Source organism: Carassius carassius, chromosome 11, assembly GCF_963082965.1.
Source record: "Carassius carassius chromosome 11, fCarCar2.1, whole genome shotgun sequence".
NCBI lineage: Eukaryota > Metazoa > Chordata > Actinopteri > Cypriniformes > Cyprinidae > Carassius > Carassius carassius.
The window spans coordinates 4,276,849-4,294,848 of record NC_081765.1 but is presented as its reverse complement, the minus strand read 5'-3'; the positions used below and the strand labels follow the sequence as shown (position 1 = coordinate 4,294,848).

Below are 18,000 nucleotides of genomic sequence, written 5' to 3'. Positions count from 1 at the left end.
TTAGGATGTATATCAGGTACAGGACATGTCACATTTTTTCTAATGCTGTAAAATATACCTTTGAGTCAGTAATATTTTTGGAAATGTTGAAATTTGCTGATTTGTTCAAACACTTACTCAATTATTTTTTGTAATATAAAATTATAATACTAACTCCGACTTCTCCAATTCCTTTATATTATATATATATATATATACACACTTTTAAATGGTGGTTGTCACAAAAACTTGACGGTTTTATTTAAACATTAATAATGGTAAAAAAGTTAAAATAAACGTTATGGCACTTATTTAGCAAAATGCTGCTCTCTAGAGGTAATTTTTCTAGCTGACTAACGTGTTTATGATCAACAAATGTGAAGTTACGTGACTTTACGACATTTTTTTACGAGCTATTGTTGTCTCTCTGCGTTTGAAACACAGATTGAGCGATTACATGAGATGGGATTAGTGGTCGAACGATATCTTGGAAAGCAGGAGGCCCATAGCTGATATAAAGCAGATATCATTTTTAATAATTAATATTAAAGACATTTCAAATGATTTGACAATGGATAAAAAAATTAGTGTAAAATAAACAGATGACAAAGTATTTTTCACAAATAAATATTGAATAAACATTTAATTAAAAAGGAAGTAAACACTGTAACCAACAGGGCACTTTTGGTGTGCATTGTTTCAAATAAAACCAGGGTAACACTCAATTTACATACAGCACACAGAGAAAATGATTGAATATGATAGTGGGCAAATGCATAAAGTGCAGCATAATTTGTAATCACGAGTTTAAAGTTTTAAAGCATGCAATTAACACGGGCCGACCGTCACACAGAGAACACGCGATCATGCACGATACACACTTCACAAGATCTCACAGCTGGATTCGACTAAGTTTATAAGGTTTGTGAAATTAAGTGTTCATGAATCATTCTAAGATTTAAATTATATAAATGCGTTTTTGCTTTATGCTGACTGCAAATGGGAATGTATTATGTTTGCCTATTGCAAAATAGTATAAAAGCAAACGTTATAATACTTTTTGTATACATTAATTCCTTTGTTTTACCGTTCTATCTGATTATTAGACAGACTTCTATCTGTATCAGACAGAACTGTTAACGACGACCGTAAACGAGAGAGAGTGTGAGCACTGTGTGTTCAGGTGCTGCTGCCAAAATAAAAGTCCCGCCTCGAACACATCGGCCAAGCAGAAAACCTTATCAGCCAATGCTGATATTTGAGAAATACCAAATACCGGCCGATATTTCAGTCGACCACTAGACAGGATACAGGTTTTGCTAACTTGTGCTCTTTCTTTTAACAAACCTTCAGATGTTCATTCATGTTTATTTCATGCTTTTAAAGTGTAGGCAGACCATCAGTTGACACTGCCACTTCTAACTGAGGCACTGCAGCGATCAGTCACTCCACATTAAACAGTGCCAAAACGCCATTTAATATTTGAATATTGTAATAAAATGGACAGATTTTGAAATCTGAGACTTTATTCGTATAAAAAGTAAAAATTAAACAAAGCCTATTGCAATATATTAGATGGGAGGCGTGCTGCAATGTTCTGTTCAATATCTGACAGGCTAGACTAATCAATTCTTGGGGTTCATGAATTGTTATTGTCTGCGTCAGCTCTCATTTAATTTAGTGTCTGAGTGGGTGGGACTCTCCTGAAGGGTTATCATTTACACAGTAGCAATACATGTTTTATTTTTGCTGTTTAAACACAAACTCTATGAACAAGCATCATAAAACACATTTGTACTGTGGGCATAATGGGCAGCATTAGTCCTAAGAGACATTGCTTTTATGTCTGTATGTAAACTTCTGCTTGATGGTATGAGATGGTATGAGTGGACTGATGCAGATTCCACACGGAAAGCTTCCTCAGAATCACAAGCTCTAATCTGATTGGCCGGCATTGCAAAATTTCAAAGAAGTATTTATTTGATTTGACAGATTGTGAGCTTCATGGCTTTCATTCTTGGAAAGATATTCCGCATATTTTTATCTGGCATTTGAATGTTTGGTTGATGTTTGTTTACTAGTAGCAAGTCAATACAGTGGGCCTCATTCATTAAAACACAAGCAGAATGAGTTTTTGTAAAGCCATACTGATCAATAAAAAAAAAAAGTTGGAACAAAAGGGTGCATGAAGCATTCAAACATTGTGTTATTTTAGGCAAACTCATGATAGTGTATTTTGATCGCACTATTGAATAAATTAATAATAATAATCATATTCACTTCATCGACAGCGATATCGTTGACTTGATTGCAAATAAATGCACAGACACTATTTAACTGAACAGAGATGACATCACTGAATCCAATGATGAACTGCCTTTAACTATCATTTTTGCATTATTGACACTGTTTTCCTAATGAATGTTGTTCAGTTGCTTTGACGCAATGTATTTTGTTTAAAGCGCTATATAAATAAAGGTGACTTTGACTTGACTTTGAATAATAATAAAAAGGTAAACCAATGAGCCAGATGTGAAAATATCTGAAGTTTCTGAAGTGTTTGTAAATTCGGATGAGATTTTTTGGGAAAATCTGTTTTACATGCAAGTTACTCTTATGCAAAAGATGTTCTGAAGAAGGTTTGTAGCCGAAGAGTTGCTGCTAGTCATTGACTTGTGGAAAAAATACTATGGAAGTCAACGGCTTCTCGCAACTGTTTGGTTACCAACATTCTTCAAAATATCTTGTTTTGTGCTCAACAGAAGAACAAATCGTATACAGGTTTTGAACGACATTAAGGTGAGTAAAGAGTGACACAGTTGTCATTTTTGGGTGAACTATCCCTTGTCCACGTAATTTGCATATAAATAACTATCTCTTTAAGCACAACTTGATTTCTACAGGACCATATCTCTGAAGTAGGGATGCAAAGATACCATTTTTCAGAACCGATAAAATATTATTATTATTATATTGTAAAGTGATACCTATGGGTATTTATAGTTCTTTTGCACTTTAATCTGTATAAAAAGTTTTAACTTTATATATTTTTCTGTATTGCTTTATTGTATTTAAATGTTCAGTTATTTTTGTTATAAGAAAAAGGTTATCTAACCTGTTATACTGTATTATGACTAAATTTCAATACCGTGATAATACTATGTAAAATACAGTGATAAAAGCACGAGCAATTAAGCGCAACAGGAAAATTTGATACTGGCATACCCCTATACATGATATTCTGTTTTAAAAAACACTGCACTCAGGCCATCCTTAAAGATATTCTTGTTTGCCGTAACCCGACCAACCCTGTCAATTTAGGACAGACTCAAATGTATTTATTTTTTTTGCTTTTAGTCCGACCGACTTGCCGGTTGTATATTTGCGTTAAGATCAACCAATTTTTTTTTTTACTCTTCAAACAACTAATACAAAAGCAATAAAATAATATTAATTATATTTTAGTAAGTATTGTAAATAATATATAAATTGCCTAGGCCTACATACAAACGAAGGCTACGTTCTTTCTTTTAAAAACCCCGTGACGTCATCTGTTTACGCGGATGTCACACTGTGGCCTGTGCGTTCGCTTCTTCTCATACTCAACGGTTCTCGCTTGCTAATGATGGCTGCGGCTGCAGTAAACAAAATGTTCAAAGTCATGCGGGTTCGGCAACCATAATACGTCTAAAAAATTCATTAAAAACAGCTCGACAACGCTTTAACTTGTCGTAAACGTAAATCGTAAACACAGCCATGTTGAAGCCTGCAGTAAATGTTTTGCATTGTTATGGCAGTCCACTCTGCTTATTGTTTTTTGAGAATATTACACTCCTGTTTGTCATTGTGCACGTAACTTCACGCCAAAAAATCATCAGAAATATTGGTCTTTACCAATATATTGAATCTTTACATTCAAAATGCATCTAGACATGCATAATCGATTTTACAACCGATTTAATGAACACAAAAGTGACAACCCAAGAAAGCAAAGTAAACGGTCTCTCATTTGTAGGTTGCATTGACACCTAGCGGTGGATGAAAGTAAAACAGTATAACAGTACCTCATTTTGTTTTCTTCTCACCTGAAATTCATGCAATAAACATGTTTTTGACAAAGATTTCAATTTGTTTGTGGTCTATATAGCCTGCATCAAAAGAGGTTTGCAATGATGCGCCCGGAAGGCACGGGTTGAAGACCCAGCCAGTGACGTCACGATATGCTAATTTGTTTAAATTCATACCCACGTCATCACAATCACCAAAATTTTAATTGAAACTTGAAAAAAAAAATATAGACCTACCTACCGACCCTTTTAAAAAATGTTTTTGCTGTTACTGCAAACCAAAATATTTTTAAGGATGGCCTCAAGTTAAAAGAAGTTTAAGACACTGTCTTGAGATGTTACAAATTTGTTACACATTTAATTGAGAATTTGTCAAATCTAATTTTATTTAAAAAAATTCGAGTGATTCGTTACATCTCTAGTTACAACGTGTAGAGGTGTTATAAATCCATTACCAGTATTACACCGTATACATTTCTCTCTCTGAATGTCCCTGATGCAATCCTGTATATCTCAGGGATGTTTTGTTTTTCTCTCCTCATTATATTTCTGTGTTCTAGCTTTGTTGTTCCTAGAGAAGGAGAGAAAAGCCCAATGTTTTTGTGTGTGGTCACTGGTCTCTCCCCGTTGGAGGAGTGTGGCATCAGATTCTGTCTGGATGTGGTTCGGTCCAGCAGCATGTTCCCAAAGAGAGTCGTTGATCAGTGAGAATATATGTCCGTCACCTCACACTTAATTTGACATTGCACTCTCTTTTCTGAGCAGTTCTGTGTTATGGTGCCAATTACTGGAGGTGAATCCTCATATGAGTAGCCTATATGGTGTTGTGTTGTGGGCCGCTCTGTTGATGTGCTAGAGAGACTGAAGGGTTTAGATGACTCCCAGTGGAGGGAAAGAAACGCTGTTTATTTTTCTAGATTGTGGTGGATGTGGGGACACAATGTAATGTAATGCAACACAGTGATATGATGTTGTTGCAGTTAAGAAGATCTTATTCTTTGGCCACTGATCTTAATGCTGTCTGTAGTGGTTTCTGGTTAATTACTGGACCGGTCAGAGTAATAAGAAACTATTTCAAATGAGTTTAAAATGAAGACCGTTTCAGTTTGTGATAGTTGATATTGTTGATAGGTAACAGCAATATGTTTCAGCTCCTAGTGTTCTGGACGGCTCTCAGTAGTATGTGCGTGATTCCCTGTCCTCTGTTATTCCTGCACTGAGCTGTGGTAACTGTGCTAGGTGTAGAGCCGTAATGGCGACTCATCAGAGAGAGGTAGTGACAGCAGGATGAGCCCAGAGAGCCCTCACAGCGACACGGGGGCATGAAGGACGGTGAGAGAAGCAGGAGGGAGAGCTGGTTAAGAGGACTATAATCATGGGAACAATGGTATTTTGGTTGAAATGTCAGTTTTAATGTGCTTGTGCTGGGTGTTCTGCAGTGTTTCCTTCACTGTGTGCTCTCTCAGATCCGTATGACTGCTGCTGTATGCACTGACTATCAAACACTGGAAGAGTATATTTCTGTCTAATTCATCTGCGAAAACACCAAAAGTTTTGACTCGTCCGGTTACATTTATTTATCTTTATTATAAACCAAGTTTTTCCTACTTTTTTCTATTCTGTTATCTACAGGCTGTTTCCATTCAGTTAGCCTTTTTAACAATTAAATGATGTGCGTAATGACAGCATCCTAGCAGCGATCTTCAGAGCACCCTTTAGCATACACTCAAGACCGCTGCAGTTTGACGCGGCTGAGAAAACTACATGCTGCGTGAAGTTAATGGGATCGTACCAATATGAATTCAGTGAAAAATGTTTTGTTAGGCCATTTCACTGTGATTGAATTGCTAATATATTTAACAGGTTTAACAATTATATTATCATCTCGGAAAATACATAATATGACTAGAAACACCAGAGAATGGAAATGTGAAGCCTCGTTCTGGTTGGGTGAGACTTCAGCATTCAGGAGAAAGGTGGATAGTGTAAATCATGCCTTTGAACTGAGTGCAACAATTTATAAATAGGTTTATGAACTAGTCTATTGGCACATTCCTTTTGCTCATGTTTCGTGAATACAGCCCAGTTTTTGTGTGAGCTGAGAATAAAAGATCAGATAGAAAGACAAGTATGGAAGGAGTGATGTGTTTAAAATGCTTAAAAAAGAGAGAAAGATCTGATAATGAACATTGGAAAAGTTCAAAACAAGACCAAAACAAGACAACTGTTGACATGACAAAGAATCACATCATATATATATATATATATATATATAATATTTTTTTTTTTTTTTTTTTTTTTTTTTATAAAGAGTTCGTATTTAAGTACGTCAACCAGGAGAAGTACAGCCTTCTTGTTTTCAGAGAAGGACAAAACTGGAAGTTTTTGTGTCTCTGATTAGGGATGTAACCATTCATTCAACTCCTGATTCGATTTAAGATTTATTAATTCATTTATTTTAAAAAAATTACATCCAAGACAACTTATTATTTGCAACATTAAAAAAAAAATCCAAAGACCACCTGTATGTATTTTTTTGGTATCTTTTTATGTTGTAATTAACCTAATTATTAGCCTAATTATATAACATTAAGTTGTCATAGCCCTACAAACTAGGGCTGCACGATATTGGGAAAAAATGACATTGCAATATTTTATTTTTCTGCGATATATATTGCGATATGAAATCTAATCTAATTTTTTCTTACAAACAAAAATTGGGTGAGCAGATTTACATTCTCATTGTAAATGATTTAAACCTCGACACCATCGTGTCAATGAATTAATATGCGCGAGGGAGAGACAGCAAGACAGCGCTCGTGTTGTAGGGCTGTCAAAATTGCTCAAAAATGCCGTTCGAATATTCCCTCTAAAAAACACACGAATATTCGAACTATTCGAACATCTGGTAGCGCATGTTGTCAATGACGCGCATTACATCAATAACAGGCAAAAATAATACAAAGAGACATACTTACTTGTATAGATAGTCTATTTAAGTTTAAACATATATGACAACGTATTACCTACACAAAAACAAGGAAATCAATTAATGGCCAAGACTGCAGACCTCATGCTCTCTCACCCTCACGTTCTCTGCGCATAACGGTCTAAATGAACAAACACATTTTTGTGCAAGCAATTTAAGGTCGCGACTGTTGTCCCAAATATAGCAGGCTTCATTCAGTGATTGAAACAAATATTAGTAATATTAATTAAAGTTTAACAGCATGTAGAACTGACATTGAATGCTCCGAGCGAGCTGTGCTGTGGTAAACATGAAACCTTTCCTTGACATGAAACGATAAATAATCAAACCTCGCTTCTATTGCTTGACAGAACTCCCCGAAGCCTTCCCCATCTGCGATACTGATCGGTCTCATGTCTTTACAAATGAACGAAATTATTTTATCCGTTATGGCCTCATGTTGTGTTGCAGACAAAGAGATTGTGGCGGCCGAGTGCGACTCCTGTGACCTGTCCCTGAACCCTCAGGCGCGCTAGCGGGCCTACTCGCAAAGCAAACAACCAAGCCCCTACTGCCGCGGGCGTTTTTTTCCACATTTTTTTTATTCGAATATTAATTTTCACCTTCGAAATTCTTTTTTTTTAAACTATTCGAATACATATTCGAATTAAGAATATTCGTTGACAGCCCTATCGTGTTGTTTGAAGCGCTCTCTCTCTCTCTCTCTCTCTCTCTCTCTCTCTCTCTCTCTCTCTCTCTCTCTCTCTCTCTCTCTCTCTCTCTCTCTCTCTCTCTCTCTCGCGTGCGTGCACGCTCTCTCTCTCTCTCTCGCGCGCGTGCACGCTCTCTCTCTCTCTCGCGCTCTCTCTCTCTCTCGCGCTCTCTCTCTCTCTCTCGCGCTCTCTCGTGCGCACGCTCTCTCTCTCGCGCTCTCTTTCTCTCGCGCACTCTCTTGTGCTCTCTCGCTCTCTCTCTTGCGCTCTCTCTCTCTCTCGCGCGCTCTCTCTCTCGCGCGCTCTCTCTCTCGCGCGCTCTCTCTCTCGCGCGCTCTCTCTCTCGCGCGCTCTCTCTCTCTCTCGCTCTCTCTCTCGCGCGCTCTCTCTCTCTCGCTCTCTCTCTCTCGCGCTCTCTCTCTCTCGCGCTCTCTCTCTCTCGCGCTCTCTCTCTCTCGCGCGCTCTCGCTCTCTCTCTCTCGCGCGCTCTCGCTCTTTCGCGCGCGCTCTCTCTCTCTCTCTCTCGCGCGCGCTCTCTCTCTCTCTCTCTCTCTCTCGCGCGCGCTCTCTCTCTCTCTCTCTCTCTCTCTCTCGCGTGCTCTCTCTCTCTCTCTCGCGCGCGCGCGCTCTCTCTCTCTCTCTCTCTCTTGCGCGCGCGCGCTCTCTCTCTCTCTCTCTCTCGCTCTCTCTCGCGCGCGCTCTCTCTCTCTCTCTCTCGCTCTCTCTCGCGCGCGCTCTCTCTCTCTCTCTCTCTCTCGCGCGCGCTCTCTCTCGCGCGCGCTCTCTCTCTCTCGCTCGCTCGCTCGCTCGCTCGCTCGCTCTCTCTCTCGCTCTCTCTCGCTCTCTCTCGCGCGCTCGCTCGCTCGCTCGCTCGCTCTCTCTCGCTCTCTCTCTCGCGCGCTCTCTCTCTCTCTCTCGCGCGCTCTCTCTCTCTCTCGCGCGCTCTCCCCGAATCACATTCGTCAAGGGCGGGGGAGCAGCTGGCCCGTACTGTTAATGAATAACGGATCAACTACAACAGCCTACATCACACATCCTGTGATGTGACTATCGTGGATTCGTACATTCGCGATATCGATGCTTACAAGACACATTGTGCAGCCCTACTACAAACTAACTTCTACTAGGTTTTTTGTCCCTAAAACTGACAGAAAAGGATAAGGCCTAAGATTACTTAAAAAAAATAAAAATTCACACACTTACTGATTATTATTGTTATAATTATTATGATTATTATTTAGGTTATCTCTCTCTCTCGCTCTAATAATTTCTTTCTCTTTCTAATATTCTTTTTAAATAATCTCTCTCTCTATAATTCGTCTCCTGTGTCAGCCGTGACACTAGGATCTTCTGTTTGTTCATCAGCCGCTGTAGGGATTTCCTGGGTTTCTTCTGCGGGTGTTTTGGGCGTGTTAGACCAAGAGCATCCTCTGGCCTTCAGATGGAGATTTACAGCTGATCACAGAACCGAAAGATACGCAAGACACTGAAAGATACGCATGACATTCACAGCTTCTGCCTAATCGCGATTTCCATTTCATTTCCACTTATCGTGCAGCCCTGTTTTCCAAGGCTGAAACCCGTTTGGAGTGACCTGTATGTGTGTGTGTGTGTTATCCCTCAGGTGCTATGGAGGAGCTGCACAGTCTGGACCCGCGCCGGCAGGAGTTGCTGGAGGCCAGGTTTCTGGGTGGAGTCAGTGGAAACACAGCGGGCAGCACCAGCAGCGCCAGCGGAGGAGCCAAAGTTAGTGTCTGAGTTTATCAAACACAGTGGGCTTGCAAACAGTGGCTGTATCTGACACCGAAGGTAGCGGTTCTGAATGAACGCCGCCATTTCAATTATGATTTAGAAACCAATTCAAGCTAAGTTTATGCTTTGGTTGATTTTTTCTACTGTTTTTCAGACACCAATTCTATTCACGAAACTGCACACACAGGATTCTGGGATATTTCAGTAATACTATTACTAAATTAAAATCTAAATATTACTAAGTAAAAAACAATAACATAAACTACTTTTATAATATTTCACTGTAAAATAAAAAGTTGATTTAAAATATTACATTTTTGAGAGTATAATTATGTTTTTTGCATTACAACTGTAAAATTATAATACTATTATTTATGGCTGCCTTTATTTCTTCATTTTCAAATGCTAAACTAACTTTTAATTAGGAATGCACAATATATATTTTTTTGCCAATATACGATATTTAACTAATTTATATGCAATCTATAACTCCTTTTGGCGAGTAACCAATATATTTCCTTTTGTTTGGAAACCACACTAAATCTCCTGTACAGTGATTATTATACAGTTATATACAGTTATTTTATAATGAGAGTGCATTGAAAGCTTTGAAAATAACTATAAAGCAATCCTTAACATTTTATTAGAAAATGTAACGTTTGTCGCAACATTTGTAGTTTAAAGCAAAAGAGTTCTGTAAATCTGTCAGAGCTCCTTGTATTTGATCCCTTTGAAAATAAAAATACATATTACACATTAATTAATAAATCTGTATATATACTCTCAAATTGCATCATTCAAAATATCATTCAGAAAAATATTCACCTCATTCAGGATTTTTCGTATTGGGCCGATGCCGAAATTCGTTTTTAAGCCATTATCGGCTAATTTTGATAACGCTCTGATAATATTGTGCATCCCCTAATTTTAATTTGACCACAGGGAGCCCTCAAAGCAACACACGTTCATTCATATATTTATTAAATTAAATTGCAGCCTTTGCAAATCTCTGGCTTGTATCTATGTGAAAATCGGAGTCATATGTATTTCAGTTGCTTGGCCCTAACAGGATGTCACACAAACACTGGCTTCAGACGTCGATTCTTGCCTTCATGTGGTTTCCGACATAGCCAGTTTCATGAAGAGACTCAAAGTCTTCTACTTTCATGAAGCGCTTTTTGAAGTAATTGTGCTTTCTGAAAGAGAAGACGTTTTGACCGTGAGGTTCATGCCAGGTTTTCTTCTGCTGTATGGTGATGTCTTGCTTATACAACTGTCCTCTCCTTAAGGTGCTCATATAATTAATTGGTAACACCTGCTGCGTGACTGCCTCATGTCTCATCGACTCATGTAAATGTGTTTCTCCCGTGCAGACCTTGACAAACAACGAATGCTCCAATCACAGTTTGGGTAGTTTGGGCTCCTCCAGTGATAAAGAGTCAGAGGTGAGTTCTGCATGATTGTACAAACAGCTTTAAACCAAATACCTCTTATATACTGTGACGTATTTCCAAACAGAATATTCAGTGGGAAATAATCATATGTCATGATTTATAACATTGATTTCCCTGACCTGTAGATTAACAGCATCTGCCAATAATTGATCGTCGGCAATTTAAAGGGTTAGCTCATCCAAATGAAATAATTAATCAACCTTCATGTCGTTCCAAACCCAGAAGACTTTTGATCCTCTTCAAAAAATTACAATAAAACATTATATATATATAACTTTTTTTATTTTTTTCAAACCACCAACCAACTTTAATGAATCTAATTTATTGAATAATTAAGTCAGATAGAAACAGAGGTTTGCTTAAACATTTAATTTGTGCATAAGGCAGTTTTTATTATTTAATTGTTTCTATTCTGCTATATTGTTGAAATGCAAACCTTTAAACACTGGCTGTAAAAACTCATTTCAAACACATTAAATAACAGGTTGAGTTTAAATATATTGAAGATGTAATATAGTGCATACCTTTAGCAAAAAAAAGCTTCTCTCTAGAGTAATTTTTAACTAATGAGTGATGGACATTGAGTGGCTTTCACTGATTTATCAAAGATAAATAAAAGTCTTAAGGGTTAGGAACAACATGAGGGTGAACAAATGATGACAGAGTTTTAATCCTTAGGTGAATTAACTTTAATAGAAGTCAGAATGTCTGTTCATGGTAATTTTCTGTAATTTTCTGAGTAAGCATTTGTGTTAAATGACTGCTGACTGACATACAGGAGCCACACTTGTGAGCAGTTTTTAATCTTGGTAAACCCCAGAAAGGAGATCTCCATCCTGAAAATATTCTCAAACAAAAGATTGTTTCTCTTCATTCATCATAGCAACTAGATGATTTGAATCAACCTTCTGGATAAAGATTTCCATGTAGGCATTTGATCTGTAGGTGTCTTCTCACAGTGAGAGAAGTGTGTCTGAATCTCACTTTGTGGAAAAATGTATTTGTACATCTCTAGACGTTTTATCTATGGAAGCCCGTTTCAGCCACTGAATAAAAAATAAAACAAGGTGATTGTGACTCTCTTTTTAATCTCACAATTCTGACTTTTTCTATAAAGTCATGAACCTTGCAATTTTGACTTGTTTCTATAGTCATAAACTCGCAATTCTGAGAAATAAAGTCACAATTATCTTTTTATTATTTTTTTTAGTGGCGGAAACCTATTTATCCATAAGGACTGTGAATGACAAGGAAATAAATAAATGAGTAAAACAAGTGCCTGCACACTGAAGTGTTTGCTCCAAACTGAGATCTGTAATGGATCCTCTGTTTCTAACTGCTCTGTCTGGGTTGATTCCTGATGAAAGCTGTTGTTAACGACTCAGTTCGTAGTTCAGCAGATGGCGCAGAGACCTTCTGCTGTGTTTTCTTTTTACAGAGAAATTGGTGCTGGTGTGTGAGTGTGACTCAGGCCGATGGGACATGTTCCCTGTAATGAAGCTCTAGTTCTGTGTGCTTCTGCCTCATTCTGTAGAGGATGCTGTGTGTGTGTGTGTGTTTAGGTTTGGTAGACTCTAGCTGGGTTGGCATCTGTCATAACTCCTGATAGTTAAACCATCAGCAGGCAAAGCTCTACACATGTGCATGCACACACACACACTCACACAGACACACACACACACACACACACACAAAGCATCATACTAAGGAGAACTGTCCTCCCCACACAACACACATGCTGTGACATAAATCAGAGCAAGAGAGGAGGAGGAACCAGTGAGTGAGTTATGAAGGGAGAGAGAAAGTGAACAAACTCCACTCATGTGGCTGGGAGCTGCTTAATAGGCCAGACACCTAGATAGTGTAGTTACCGAGCGCCAACCTCCGGCTCTCTCTCGTGAGGCCAATAAGGAAGTGACTAAAACTGCAATTCATCGACTGGCCGCTTGAGGCTGGCTGCAAAAGGGAGTCAGTCCCATAGACTCCCCATGTTAAAATGCCCAACTTTACAGCAGGAAAAAACATGTTTACAGCCTGGTGCAAAAAATGATTTTGGTCTAAATTGCTAATTTTGCCCTTCATGACAACTGTGAGGGGGGTTGAATTTTTTTTCTAACTCATCCGTTTAAATTATATTAAGAATTAAAGTTCTGCATAATTAAGGGCGTAGCCACTTGAGTGACAGGTGGATTGCCGCTATACTGTCACCACTGTCGCGCTAGATGGGTGTGGCTTCAGCAACTAGCTCCCGCCTTTTTGCCCATTTTTGATTGTCCGGCAGAGTCGCGCGGTGACGCGCTTCCAAGAAGGTGACGGACCGCTCTACACACTTTAGGCTTCAAAAACACACTTCAGGAGACTACGGGTGACGTCACGGACACTACGTCCATGTTTTTATACAGTCTATGGTAGACACACACACACACACACACATAGTACCACTGCAATAGAGCCGCCACACACACACAGTGCCACTGCATTCGAGCCGCCACACACACACACACACAGTGCCACTGCATTAGAGCACCAAACACACACACACACACACAGTGCCACTGCATTAGAGCACCAAACACACACACACACACACAGTGCCACTGCATTAGAGCACCAAACACACACACACACACACAGTGCCACTGCATTAGAGCTGCCACACACACACACACACACAAACACACACTGTGCCACTGCATTAGAGCACCAAACACACACACACACAGTGCCACTGCATTAGAGCCGCCACACGCACACACACGGTGCCACTGCATTAGAGCACCAAACACACACACACACACACACACACAGTGCCACTGCATTAGAGCCGCCACACACACACACACACGGTGCCACTGCATTAGAGCACCAAACACACACACACACACACACGCACACAGTGCCACTGCATTAGAGCCGCCACACGCACACACACGGTGCCACTGCATTAGAGCACCAAACACACACACACACACACACGCACACAGTGCCACTGCATTAGAGCCGCCACACACACACACACACACCCGTCAGACTTCCCATAAAACCTCCATTACAGCCCCACCTCAGACTACCTACACTAGATTACCCATAATCCCCTGAACGCTAATCACAGCCTCCAACACCTGCAGCCTGAAGCACACGACTCATTGAATGCCGGCTGATTTACATATTCATGATGGATTAGAATATATGTATATATGAAGGATTTCCATTTTCAGTGACAGGAATGAAGATTATGTAATCTCCGTGTTTCAGAAGTCTTTGATCAAGTGCTGTCTGACCGATGAAGCAGCACAGATCTGTTCTCTCTGTGTCTGGTCAGTAGTTGTAGGACAGTGGTGGCGAGCGTGTTTCTTTGTGTTGCTGGTTCTGAGCCTGTGGCCGTCCAGTGAGGAGTCTGCAGGGCATCAGTCTCAGCTGTGCGGCTCGTTAGGGTCACACCGGGACGACTAATTATACCCCGCAGCTTCAGTCCTGTGCTGTAGTCTAAACACACTTCCCTGCTCCTCCTCTCCACTGCCTTCTCCTTTTCATTTATTGTTACTTAGCCTTTCTTTCATTTTTTCCTTTTCCTTTCCTTCCCGTTTTCTTATCATATCATATTTCTTTGACTTTCATTTCCCCCTTTCTTTGTCCTTTTCCTGTATTTTCTGCATCCTGCTTGTATTCCTGTTTCCCTCTTTTCTTTCCCTTTCCTATTCTCTCTCCCCCGTCCTTTAATTATCTTTTTGTTTCCCTTTTCATGACCCATCCTTTCACCTTTCCTCTTTGTCATCCTTATTTCTGTCTTTTTCTTTTAATTTCTTCCCTTATTCTTTCTTTTCTTGGTCTCTGTCGCATTTTATTTTCTCTTCCTTTTGTCTTTTTTCTAATCTTCCCTTTTACCCTTATCCCTTCCTCTTTTTTAATTTCTTTTTCCTTGTTTCCTTTTCCTTTTATCTTTCATCGGCTCATTTCATGTAGCTTTTCCTCTTCCTCTCCTCTGATTCTTTCTTCCTCTTCCTCTGTTGCAGGGCTCCGATGGGAAAAGAGGAAGTTCTCCTGCGTATTCAGTAAGTCTCGTGTCCCAGTCATGTGAGAATTGAAGAGACACAAAAGATGTTTTCGGAGGCTCTTGGTTCAGTCACACAGACAGTCCTCTCTTTGGAGAGATGTGACGCAGTTTCCAGAAACACCTGGCTTTGCCCACACACACACACACACACACACGAGTTCATCATTTTTTTTATGATAACCTGAAATTAAACTCTGATTATGAGAAATGATGTATAATATAGAGGGCGGAGTTTAACCACATTGTTTTGGAAACACACTCTGCCTGTTTCACAGCTCTAAAGAGATTAGCATTTGAATTAATGCATCGAGCATTTTCTTCTTTAGATTAAGCATGTGTGTAGGACTCAGTTCATCTCTTGATGGTGTTGGTGTGTGGGTATGAGAATCTGCGCTGGAGTTTGGTGGCAGATGTGGAGGTTCAGTCCAAGCCCGTGAGCGAGAACTCGTCTCTGATCTGAATGCAAAGATGCCATTGGCAGCACACCCCTCTTTGTCTGTGCTGAAAAGAGCAGGATATTTCTGCATCCTTTCCCCAGAGAGACAGAACATAGACTGTGATCATTGGTCCAGGCCCTGGATTATGCACTCTCACATTAGGGATATTCTCAGAGTCATTTAGACTCAAGAGTCATTAAATGCAGTTTGAAGACACACAGTATGTCTCGTTATACTCCTATATATGATTTGCTCTCTGGAGACGATGAATTTAAATGTGGTGCTCAGTGCTCGCTGAGGCCAGTGCTATTGTGTATCGGGTGCAAAATAAGACCTGATTAAATTCACAGCAAAGGGTGTTTGAATGTAATGTTTCTCATTTATAGACTCCTGAAAAGAAGCACTCTGAGTCATCACGGGGCAGGAAGAGGAAAGCTGACATCCAGTCAGAGAGCAGTCAGGGTAAACCATTAACTCTCTCTTTCTATCTGTCGGTTTTTTTGTATATTCTTCACGTTTAGTTTAATATGCATAATAATGTGTTTTTTTCCCTTTCTTTCATAGGGAAGTCTGTCATTCGGGGACCCAAAATTAGTGATTATTTTGATGTGAGTATCTGTCAGTAATTCAGGGGGAAGCTAATGAAAGCATGTGATAAATCCTCGGCATTGGCTTAATGAAAGCGTAACGGATATATAGAGATTGCAGCTTGGATGATGAAACCAGATTTGCAGCAATGTTAGCGTAACATTTTCAAGCAAAACAGAATATTTGCATGGAAGTAATATAGGGTGGACTGAATTTTATTTGTGATGCGATTGGATAGCGAAGAGTAGTATTGTTTATATGTTTTTTTATAATTAATAATATATTCCCACTTGGCATTAATGGTTGCATCAAAGACATTCAGAGGCGGTGAAACATTTTACATTGATAAAAGATATTTCAGACCCCATACGTTTTTTTTTTTTTTTAACATTTATTGAAAATTATAATGTGCTTGTCACGCTGAATTGCAAAAATACGGCTTTAAAATTTAAGGCAGTTTTGCTACACAAGGATGCTCAAACCGAACAATGTGTCTCTCCACATTAAGCTGGAAAAGCAGAAAGTGTTTTAACATTGAAGTAATTCTAAACCATAATGCCATTTCTGTCTTTCAGTCTCCCTCATGTCATTCCAAACACAAATGTTTTTTAATCAATCAGAAACTGAAGCTAAAATGTATCACAAGTTGCTGTTCCATGCAATGAAATCATATAATAACCAGTAGTTGTTAAACTCCAGAATGAACAAAACAGTCCATATGGTGTTCAGTGGAGTGGTGTCTAGAACTGCTCAATTAGATAATCATTTAAATCCATATGATTTGTATATTTGCCCTTTTCTGTAGTTTCAGGGTGGTAACGGGTCCAGTCCAGTAAGAGGTCTGCCACCAGTCATCCGCTCACCCCAGAACTCACATTCCCACTCTGCACCAGGATCCAGTGTAGGTCACACACACCGTTCACATCTGGTGTTAAGAGCTGCCTTGAGTGATTCGATCACAAGTGGACAGCATGCATCTCTCAACACTTGTGATCAGATGTCATCACATCACCATCTTATTCTGTTTTGAGCAGAATGTTCTTTAGGGTTTTAGTGGAGTATCTGCATTCACTGAACTTTAGGTGCGTGTTACTCCATGATGATGTCAGGGTGCTCTTTACACTCATTAGTAATGGTACATGAGTACAGGACATGTTTGGTACAGGTCTTTCAGTTGAATGAATGAATGCAGCATTGTTTTAACCACTGTATGTGTGGAACATTTGTGTGTGCAAAACGTGATTTGAATGAGATAATACCATTTATATCGATTTACTTGATGTTGTGCTGAAAAAAGCTGGGGAGATTAAAAAAAGGTTGCTAGTATGTGTTAAACTTGACAGACTTGACTGAACAAGCACCTGACATGCAGGTCTAAAAGACAACGCTATAGAATGGACAATAGACATTTTGATATAATATGTGCAGCAGACTTATATATATATTTTTTTAACCGAGAGAGCCATACTCAGTAAAGTACTGTTTGATTAATATAAAGAAAAAGCTCTTACTCTATCAAAAACATATTGAACCTTCTTTAAGGACACGTTGCACGCTGAACATTTCTGAGTACCTTTACACCACTAGTGCATGTTTCCAACTACTACCGTATGTGCAGCTAGATTTGAAAAAATAAAATAAAACGTTTTTGACCACATTTACATCTGTATTTAGCATAGACCTCTTATGAACGGGTCATGCGGGACTAAAGCTAATGCTCTGACTTATTTCAGTCCAATAATTGTATATCGTGATCAAACACGTCTCAAACACACGCTCCTTAAACAACTGACATCGAGTCCTCTGCACAATCTGACTTTGCTGCAGCCTGAATTGAACTGCTGGCATTATTGACCCACTGTTTCCCTAATTAATGCTGTACAGTTGCTCTGACACGATCTGTATTGTTAGAAGCGCTATATAAATAAAGGTGACTTGACATGACATTCTCACCCAGAAACACACACACTTACCACAACAACACTCGT

The 18,000-nt window shown here is 39.3% G+C and overlaps 1 protein-coding gene across 3 annotated transcripts in view; it reads left to right on the top strand.

Moving 5' to 3' along the window:
* Window positions 1-18,000, top strand: part of tlk1a (tousled-like kinase 1a) — a 32,991-nt gene that overhangs the window by 2,864 nt on the left and 12,127 nt on the right. For 2 of the 3 annotated variants that reach the window (XM_059561401.1, XM_059561403.1), the window contains exons 2-7: window positions 9,352-9,473; window positions 10,853-10,924; window positions 14,947-14,985; window positions 15,811-15,886; window positions 15,989-16,032; window positions 16,818-16,913. In XM_059561401.1, coding sequence (XP_059417384.1) covers window positions 9,352-9,473; window positions 10,853-10,924; window positions 14,947-14,985; window positions 15,811-15,886; window positions 15,989-16,032; window positions 16,818-16,913 — 449 coding nt within the window. The remainder of the gene's footprint in view (window positions 1-9,351; window positions 9,474-10,852; window positions 10,925-14,946; window positions 14,986-15,810; window positions 15,887-15,988; window positions 16,033-16,817; window positions 16,914-18,000) is intronic. The other variant, XM_059561402.1, reaches the window with a different exon arrangement.